General features: G+C 40.5%; 1 protein-coding gene across 1 annotated transcript; it reads left to right on the forward strand.

Moving 5' to 3' along the window:
• Nucleotides 1-9262: 9262 nt before the first annotated feature.
• On the forward strand, nt 9263-10035 carry LOC143271083 (uncharacterized). The gene has a single exon (XM_076562955.1). The coding sequence runs from the start codon at nt 9263-9265 to the stop codon at nt 9923-9925; it is 663 nt and encodes a 220-aa protein (XP_076419070.1). The 3' UTR covers nt 9926-10035.
• Nucleotides 10036-10674: the final 639 nt, after the last annotated feature.

Raw genomic sequence — 10674 nt, forward strand, 5'->3', positions numbered from 1 at the left:
GGCAGTCATGTGGTTGGGTTTACAACCAATGAGAAGGCAGAACAGAAAGACTATTTAAACACAGACAAACAGGAAGTAGCTCTCTCTCGGGGAAGCTAGGAGCACTGCAGGAGGTAAGATTTTATCTCTGAGCTCTGACCTCTTGGCTTTCTCTTTTACATTGGCTCTGTGTTTCTTATTTTAATAAGACGATTGGTTACATCTACAGGCCTCCCTAGCTCTCTGCTTCCTCCCCTTCTCATGTGGTCTTCATTTACCATGGTCTCCTATTCCTTGTTCTCCCTCTGTTTTCTTGATCCAGCTAGGATCTCCCACTCTCTTTCCCGCGACCGTCGCCCATCATTGCTCCCTCTCATGACCAGGCTGTTCATGTAGATCTCATCCATTTCTCCGTGTCTTTTTTGGGGTCCCATTTTCCAGGTAGCCTCACTGGTGATGTGAGTAGCAGTCCAGTCATCCTTGTTCCACATCTAGCATCTTCCTATGAGTGAGTACATACCATATTTGTCTTTCAGAGTCTGGGTTACCTCACTCAGGATGATTTTTTCTAGATCCATCCATTTGCCTGCAAACCGCATGATGTCATTGTTTTTCTCTGCTGAGTAGTATTCCATTGTGTATATGTGCCACAATTTATTTATCCATTTTTCAGTTGAAGGGCATCTAGGTTGTTTCCAGGTTTTGGCTATTACAAACAATGCTGATATGAACATAGCTGAGCAAGTGCTCTTGTGGTATGATTGAGCATTTCTTGGGTATATGCCCAGGAGTGATATAGCTGGATCTTGGGGGAGATTGATTCCCAATTTTCTAAGAAAGCGCCATATTGATTTCCAAAGTGGTTGTACAAGCTTGCATTCCCACCAGCAGTGGAGGAGAGTTCCCCTAGTTCCACATCCTCTCCAGCATAAAGTGTCTTCAGTGTTTTTGATCTTAGCCACTCTGACATGCATAAGGTGCTATCTCAGAGTTGTTTTGATTTGCATTTCCCTGATGATTAGGGATGTTGAGCAATTCCTTAAATGTCTTTCAGCCATTTGAGTTTCCTCTGTTGAGAATTCTCTGTTTAGTTCTAAAGCCCATTTCTCAATTGGACTGTTGGTCGTTTTGATGTCTCAGTTCTTGAGTTCCTTATATATTCTGGATATCAGTCCTCTGTCACATGTGGGGTTGGTGAAGAATTTTTCCCATTCTGTAGGCTGTTGCTGTGCCTTGTTGACCGTATCCTTTGCTCTACAAAAGCTTCTCAGTTTCAAGAGGTCCCATTGATTGGTTTTTTGTCTCAGTGTCTGCGCTACTGGTGTTATATTTAGGAAGTGATCTCCTATGCCAATGCCTTCAAGACTACTTCCTACTTTCTCTTCTAGCAGGTTCAGAGTAGCTGGATTTATGTTGAGGTCTTTGATCCACTTGGACTTATGTTTTGTGCACGGTGACAGATATGGATCTATTTGCAGCCTTCTACACATTGACATTCAGTTATGCCAGCACCATTTGTTGAAGATGCTTTCTTTTTTCCATTGTACACTTTTGGCTTCTTTGTCAAAAATTATATGTCCATAGGTGTGTGGGTTAATGTCAGGGTCTTCAATTCGATTCCATTGGTCCACATGTCGGTTTTTATGCCAATACCAAGCTGTTTTTATTACTGTAGCTCTATAGTAGAGCTTGAAGTCAGGGAGTGTGATGCCTCCAGAAGTTGTTTTATTGTACAGGTTCCTTTTGGCTATCCTGGTTTTTTTGTTTTTCCATATGAAGTTGAGTATTATTCTTTCCAGGTCTGTGAAGAATTGTGTTGGTATTTTGATGGGGATTGCATTGAATCTGTAAATTGCTTTTGGTAAGATTGCCATTTTTACTATGTTAACCCTGCCTATCCATGAGCATGGGAGATCTTTCCATTTTCTGACATCTTCTTCAATTTCTTTTTTCAGGGACTTAACGTTCTTGTCATATAGGTCCTTCACTTGCTTGGTTAGTGTTAACCCAAGGTATTTTATGTCATTTGTGGCTATTGTAAAGGGTGATGTATCTCTAATTGCCTTCTCAGCTTCTTTGTCCATTGTATATAGGAGGGCTACTGATTTTTTTGAGTTGATCTTGTATCCTGCTATGTTGCTGAAGGTGTTTATAAGCTTTATCAATTCCTGGGTGGAATCTTTGGGGTCACTCAAGTATACTACCATGTCATCTGCAAATAGGGAGAGCTTTACTTCTTCCTTTCCAATTTGTATCCCCTTAATCTCCTTATGTTGTCTTATTGCTCTGGCTAGAACTTCAAGTACTGTATTGAATAAGTATGGGGAGAGTGGACAGCCTTGCCTCATTCCTGACTTTAGTGGAATTGCTTTGAGTTTCTCTCCATTTAATTTGATGTTGGCTGTTGGCTTGCTGTAAATTGCCTTTATTATGTTTAGGTATGTTCCCTGTATTCCTGATCGCTCCAAGACTTTTATCATGGAGGGGTGTTGGATTTTGTCAAATGCCTTTTCGCATCTAGTGAGATGATCATGTGGTTTTTTTCTTTGAGTTTGTTTATATGGTGTATTACATTGATGGACTTTCGTATGTTGAACCACCCTTGCATCCCTGGGATGAAGCCTACTTGATCATGGTGGATAATTGTTCTGATGTGTTCTTGGAGTCTGTTTGCCAGTATTTTATTGAGTATTTTTGCATCAATGTTCATGAGGGAGATCGGTCTGTAGTTCTCTTTCTTTGTTGCATCCTTGTTTGGTTTAGGAATCAGGGTAATTGTAGCCTCATAGAAGGAGTTTGGTAATGTTCCTTCTGTTTCTAGTATGTGGAACAATTTAGAGAGTATTGGTATTAACTCTTCTTTGAAGATCTGGTAGAATTCTGCGCTGAAACCATCTGGTCCTGGGCTTTTTTTGGTTGGGAGACTTTTAATGACTGTTTCTATTTCCTTAGGGGTTATTGGACTATTTAAATAGTTTATCTGGTCTTGATTTAACTTAGGTATGTGGTACCTATCCAGAAAAATGTCCATTTCTTTTAGGTTTTCCAGTTTTGTGGAGTAGAGGTTTTTGAAATATGACCTTATAATTCTCTGGATTTCCTCAATGTCTGTTGTTATGTCCCCCTTTTCATTTCTGATTTCGTTGATTTGGATTCTCTCTCTGTGTCTTTTGGTTAGTTTGGATAAGGGCTTGTCTATCTTGTTGATTTTCTCAAAGAACCAACTCTTTGTTTCATTAATTTTTTCTATTATTCTCTTAGTTTCTAATTTATTATTTTCCCCTCTCACTTTGATAATTTCCTGGCATCTATTATTCTTGGGAGACTTTGCTTCTTCTTGTTCTAGAGCTTTCAGGTGTGCTGTTAAGTCACTAGTGTGGGATTTCCCCAACTTCTTTATGTGGGCATTTAGTGCTATGAATTTCCCTGTTAACACTGCTTTCATAGTGTCCCATAAGTTTGGGTATGTGGTGTCTTCATTTTCATTGATCTCTAGGAAGTCTTTAATTTCTTTCTTATTTCTTCCTTAACCCATTGGTGATTCAGTTGAGCATTATTCAGTTTCCATGAGATTGTAGGTTTTCTGTAGTTTTTGTTGTTGTTGAAATCTAACTTTAAACCATGGTGGTCTGAAAGAACACAGGAGGTTATTCTAATTGTTTTGTATCTGTTGAGATTTGCTTTGTATCCAAGTATGTGGTCGATTTTAGAGAAAGATCCATGGGGTGCTGAGAAGAAGGTATATTCTTTCTTGTTAGGATGGAATGTTCTGTAGATATCTATTAGGTCCAATTGGGTCATGACATCAGTTAAGTCCTTTATTTCTCTGTTAAATTTCAATGTGGGAGATCTGTCCAGTGGTGAAAGTGGGGTGTTGAGATCTCCCACTATTAATGTGTGGGGTTTTATATGTGGTTTAAGCTTTAGTAATGTTTCTTTTACTTATGTGGGTGCCCTTGTGTTTGGGGCATAAATGTTCAGAATTGAAACTTCATCTTGGTGGATCTTTCCTGTGATGAGTATGTAATGTCCTTCTTGATCTCTTTTGATTGATTTTAGTTTGAAGTCTATTTTTTTGGATATCAGGATGGCTACCCCTGCTTGTTTCTTAAGACCATTTGATTGGAAAGTCTTTTCCCAGCCTTTTATTCTTAGGTAGTGCCTGACTTTGAATTTTAGATTTGTTTCTTGTATGCAGCAGAAAGATGGGTCCTCCTTTCGTATCCATTCTGTAAGTCTATGTCTTTTTATAGGTGAATTAAGTCCGTTGATATTAAGGGATATTAATGACCAGTGATTCATCATTCCTGTTATTTTTGGTGGTAGTGTGTGTGTACTTCTCTTCTTTGTGGTTTACTGTTGTGACTTTATCTATTGCCTGTGTTTTCGAGTGTGTATCTGACTACCCTCAGTTGGAATTTTCTTTCTAGTGCTTTCTGTAGGGCTGGGTTTGTGGATAGGTATTGTTTAAATCTGGCTTTGTCTTCGAATGTCTTGTTCCTTCCGTCTATGATGATTGAAAGTTTTGCTGGGTATATTAGTCTGGGCTGACATCCATGGTCTCTTAATGTCTGCATTACATCTGTCCAGGTCCTTCTGGATTTCAAAGTCTCCATTGAGAAATCGGGTGTTATTCTGATGGGTTTACCTTTATAGGTCACTTGGCCTTTTTCCTTGCCTGCTCTTAATATTCTTTCTTTATTCTGTACATTTAGTTCTTTAATTATTATGTGTCGAGGGGACTTTTTTTGGGGGTCTAATCTGTTTGGTGTTCTATAGGCTTCTTGTATCTTCATAGGCATTTCCTTCTTTACGTTGGGAAAGTTTTCTTCTATAATTTTGTTGAATATATTTTCTGTGCCTTTGAGTTGGTATTCTTCACCTTCTTCTATCCCAATAATTCGTAGGTTTGGTCTTTTCATGGTGTCCCAAATTTCTTGGACATTTTTGTTCATGACTTTGTTGGCTTTAGTGTTTCCTTCGACTGATGAAACTATTTCTTCTACTGTAACTTCAATGCCAGAAATCCTCACTTCCATCTCTTGCATTCTGTTGGTTATACTTGCATCTGAAGTTCCCGATCTTTTACTCAGGTTTTCTATTTCCAGCATTCCCTCTGTTTGTGTCTTCTTTATTTTTTCAATTTCCCTTTTCAGGTCTTGGACTGTTTCCTTTGTTTGTTTCATTGCTTTTTCATGATTTTCTTTCAGTACTTTATTGTTTTCTTCCAGTACTTTATTGTTTTCTTGCAGGACTTTATTGTTTTCTTCCAGGACTTTATTGTTTTCTTGCAAGGCTCTATTGTTTTCTTCTAATTTGTTTGCCCTTTCCTCTAGTTGTTTGCAGCGTTCTTCCAATTTTCTTGTCTTTTCCTCTACACAAGCCTCTACTTTCTTCATGATGTTACTCATAAGGCTACTTTCTTCTGCTTCTTCCAATTTTTGATGTTCAGGTCTAGATGTTGGAGGCGGGCTAGGTTCTGGTAATGCTATATTGCTCTTCATTTTGTTGTTTGTACTTCTGCCCTGATATCTGCCCATCTCCTTGTGGTTCCTTCTTGGTCTTATCAGTGTACTTGTTTCAGAAAGAGCTGACAGATTCAGGAAGTCTCTCTCTCTTGTCCAAAAGGGAGTTCTCTTGTCCAAATGGGAACTCCGGGGCAGGATGGAAGCTCTTATCTGGACCGGAAGTCTCTGGTCCAGAAGGGAAGTCGGGAGCAGGATGGGAGCTGGGGGCCAGTCTCTAAGTCTCAGGAGGAGGCTGGGGGTCTCAGGCAGATGGGCGTGGGGGTCGGGTGTGGAGATTACAGCGGCTGCTGGGGGGCTTGGAGAAGGGGATCCCTCCCCGTGGGGCTACAAGGGGACCTGCCCGGTGGCCAGAACCTGGGGCCAAGTTGGGCAGGTCTTCCCGGAGTGGCTGGTGCCCAGGGATGGGTTCCGGGTTGGGCCTGGATACTCACCTCTGGTCCAGAGGGGAAGTCGGGGGCAGGATGGGAGCTGGGGACCGGTCTCTAAGTCTCAGGAAGTGGCTGGGGTCTCGGGCAGGTAGGCGTGGGGGCAGGGCGCGGAGATTTCATGGGCTCTGGTCTAGAAGGGAAGTCGGGGGCAGGATGGGAGTTGGGGGCCGGTCTCCAAGTCTCAGGAAGTGGCTGGGGTCTCGGGCAGATGGGCGTGGGGGCAGGGCACGGAGATTACAGGGGCTTCAGGGGAGCTTGGAAAAGGGGATCCCTCCCAGTGGGGCTAGAAGGGGACCTGCCCGGTGGCCAGAACCTGGGGCCAAGTTGGGCAGGTCTTCCCGGAGTGGCTGGTGTCCAGGTGTCTGGTCATGGTGTTTTTATCACAGCAGTAGAAACCCTAACTAGTATCATCAAAGTAACAGTTTGAAGTAAAACACAGAAAGATAAAAGGAGGATATTTTTCTATTCAAAACAAAATACCTCATGGTTTTATATACATATAATCTGTTATTACTGACAATATATACTTTGTGTCTTTATCTAAGATGTTTCTACAAGGTAAGGTGGTCTCAAAGTCTCCAATGAAGACAGTTTGCCTAAAGTGAAACTTCTATCTTCCACCACACAGACACTGGAGGGCAAGGAATGGGGGATGAGGATGTAGATAGAGTTTTCCTGTCTGGCCCACAGTCAGGACAAATCTTTGTCACCTGCCAGTCCCACAGCCGCTCAGACCCAAGCAAATAAACACAGAGACTTATATTGCTTACAAACTGTAAGACTGTGGCAGGCTTCTTGCTAACTGTTCTTATAGCTTAAATTAACCCATTTCCATAAGTCTATACCTTGCCACATGGCTGTGGCTTACCAGTGTCTTCACATTCTGCTTGTCCTGGCTGCAGCTGGCAGTGACTTCTTCTGCCTTCCTGTTCTTTCTTTTCTCCTCTCTGTTAGTCCCACCTAAACTTCCTGCCTAGGCACTGGTCAATCAGTATTTTAATTATTGACCAATCAGAGCAACACATTTGCCATACAGACCATCCCATAGCATGAGGGCTTAGTTTTTTTTCAAATAACTATCTCTACTATGTCCATCAGGCATTGTAGTATTTATTTGATGCATGATTTCAAAAAGGAAAATCCTCTTTTAAAGACTATTCACATACAAAGGGAAGTTAAGCACACTGGTCCTTTATGGCCAAATATGGCTAGGAAGTTGTGTTATTTGCTCATAATCCACCATTCAGCCTTAGTAGCCATGGAAACAAGAATTTTTAAAGTGAGTAAATTCTCTGTCAACTGGCAGTCACTCACATTTAGTCTTACTAGAAGAGAAAAAGAGGCAAGTATTTTACATTCCCAGGTGGTTTTAATAATCACATTCAATTTCACGGAACAGAGAATGCCAGAAAGGGCCATTGACATGTGGGTAAGTGTCTAGAAGCCCCATGTGGGACGGCAGGTAATCATTGAGCTGCCCTGTGGGTTTTAGTTGTGTAGGTCCCTGATGTTGAGTTTATGAATTAACCTCTCTCTGTTGTGTCCTTACTTACAAAATGGGGGAAATGATTAGATGGGTGTCCTTAGTAAGATGTATGCATATTCCTGAAGTGTTTAAATGAGATTCTTCTTAAGCCAAGGACAAGAATGAATGGAAAGGATTGTGGGATCAACCGGTTAGAGAGACATTTCTCTGAGCTGAAATGTCTGCCTAATACAATTTCTTTTTTCTGAAGGTTTTTCCACTCTTTCTCTGACTGCATATATGGGCATTTACTGTTACTGGGAAGAACGACTGTGATCCTGCCACCTTCTAAATGAATCTTCTTGTCCATAATACACAAAGGTATAAAAACTTTATGTTATATATGGGAGCTTTCAAATATGGTCTTTATGAATCACATGCATCTACTCCACGTGTTTCAAACACGCGAAGAAACAGATACTGCCAAGCTAGCTCATTTTTTTTTTCTGGAACACCAGCAATCTCCATTGTGTTCTCAGTACTGCTTCAAAGCACACTGTTCTTGTACTCCATTGCCTCCAGCCTACCTTGGAAAGGAAGATGATGTGGGCAGGGTGTTACCCAAGCCACCATGAATTGTGAACTCATCTTGCTGATGAAACTTCCCTAATTGAACAGCTACTGCCTTCACTCAGTCAGGAAACACATTCTACAGAGACTTTAGAGCAGGGGGTAGCTGTTTAGGGAAGGTTTTCTGGCAAGGAGATCCAGTGTGTAGGCCCCTTCAACCTTCTGCATGCGCAGTTAGCAGTGATGTTATCACAGGCCTAGTGAGTAAATGACTCACCTCCTTCCTTCATCCTAAGACTGGAATTGAGAAAAGATGCAAAGAAGTTTGTTTCAAGTTACAATATAGAGTGTAAATTTTCTGTGAAAGAAGATATTTGCTAACAAAAATATGTCAGGATTCTTTTTTTTTACTGAAATGAAGCTAATTATCTAAAGATGAAATTTTAAGTAAGAGATATGCTAAAATTAGAAAAATCCACTTTTATGGATTTCTAAGATTTTATGTGTTAATTATCCATTTCCCCTATTCCTCTGACTCACTCTCTGGACAATTTTACATATAGATTTTGGTTTACAGATACTAAAGAAGAATTCAGGGTTTGTGTGTATTGGATAATCACTTCACCAGTGAACTCTATCCCCAGCTATATTACAGATAGATGTTGATGGGCATATGCTTTCTAGTTTCAATTATAAAATTTGTATAGCTTTCTTTAGAGAAGTGTACATTTCTGTAAAATTCACAAAGAGGAATGGCATTGTACACTATCATTTATGAGGTCTATCACGTATAGATCTCTTTTTATACACATATATTTATACACAAATTTATGTCAAGTGTGTTATTTTTGAATAAATGATTTTACTATGTGAATTATTTTCATTTTCTTTCACAGATGATTTCAGTTTGTAACAATCATGAAATGTTATAGTACTATATTTTCGAAATGACTATTAATTTGAGCATTACTCTGCTTTTTCCTCTCTTCATGGTATTAAAATATTTACAAATTGCAATTACGGGTAAAATAAGCATGACATTACATATGATATTGCAAACTCTCTTCTCATTGTCAGTTCTAAGCATTGAAATTCCTAGTCAACAAATATTATTATCTACTCTGTGAAGAATAATAATCTGTACAAAGACCACTGAAACATCTCTATGTGACAATAGGGACAAGGTATGAGAGCTCAGTGCTCTCTAAGCCATGACTCCTTCTGTTTTCCTGACTGCCCTTGTATTCTCACTGACTCTATTCTTCTTTGATGCCTTCTTCAGATTTGCCAACATGAAGGAGTACATCTTCAATTTCAGTGGCCTGATTTGCAGTACATCAGCTTTGGTATTGGAAATCATCCTTGCAAACAGCCAATGCTGGCGCCTGTGGGAGTTTAACAACAAGGTTGTGCAATTTGTGTCATTTGGACTCTGGGAAGCTTATTACACTCAGGACTTTAACATCTCTGGGTCTATGACCAGGATGTTGGTTCACACCCCTATCAATGAAACCTGGAACAAGTCATCTGAATTTCAGTATTTACAAGTCCTGATAGCGTGGGCCATTTTGATGAAAATCCTAGTCCTGATTTTCACTTCAGTGGCCATTAAGATCAGCTGCATGGAAGACCAATTCATTGATATCCAGCTGTTTTGCTACAAGATGTCTGCCATAATTTTAGCTGTGAGCAGCCTTTTCACACTTATCACTGTGACCTTGAACCACCTCGTAGACATCTATGGGCAAACCACTCTTGACTTTTCAGCCGACTTTCCCGTTAAAAAGGAGGACATTATAAAGAAACACTGCACAAACGTGTTCCCAATGGGTGTCCTGACTGCCACGATGTCACTCTTTGGCATGATTTTGTTTCTCTGTGAGATGATCTCCTTGACAGTACAGAGTCAGGTGAAGGGCCAGTGTGCTTCCAACCTGGCTGAGCAAAAGGTCTGAAGTGAGGGCTCTGGCATTTTAACATCTGCCAGGAGAATCCTTGAAGAAATTGCCCTTTATACACAGTACTGTGTAATCACCAATTCATTCTATATAAAATATCAACTTGATTTCTGGGAGTGTGTCTAAGTTTTATTCCTTCCTTGCTGTCAAACACATTCCATTCTTTAACTGTTTTCACATACTAAACTTCAGGTCATGATCCCATTCGACTGTGCCAACAAGCAATATCAAGAAAGAGTACAGTACAACGGCATGTTTCCTAAGTAAACCTAGTGAATCCCATGAGCAATAAGGTTTGCAAGTAAACAGATACCTCAACACACAAAAAGAAACCACACTCTTGTGTGGAGACACTTAAGTATTCAAATCTCTGAAAGGTAGAGCAGGAAGTTTTAGCCTTGGCACTGCTGGGAGTGTGGGATGCTCTCTTGGAGAAAGAAGGCAATGCTGTTCACTGAGTATGCTAGTGCCATCTGTCATCTGTCTCTATTAGAAGGCAGTAGCCATCTCCTATTTCCCCAGTTGTGAATAAATGCTCCAAATACCCAGGCATTTCCAGTGTGCTCTGATGGTCCATGTGGTGGGTAGCATAGGACCATGCTAATCTATCAGCCATCCTTCAGGACCTTAAAAAAATCCTGGTTTTCTTCCTGGGAACATTAGTCCCTATTCTTTAATCAGGTCAGCTTTCTGAGTGTGTGTTAGACTGTGTGAATACTTTCTCTCAATGGATGTATATCAATGGT

The sequence above is a fragment of the Peromyscus maniculatus genome, chromosome X (genome assembly GCF_049852395.1).
Source record: "Peromyscus maniculatus bairdii isolate BWxNUB_F1_BW_parent chromosome X, HU_Pman_BW_mat_3.1, whole genome shotgun sequence".
Classification (NCBI taxonomy): Eukaryota; Metazoa; Chordata; class Mammalia; order Rodentia; family Cricetidae; genus Peromyscus; species Peromyscus maniculatus.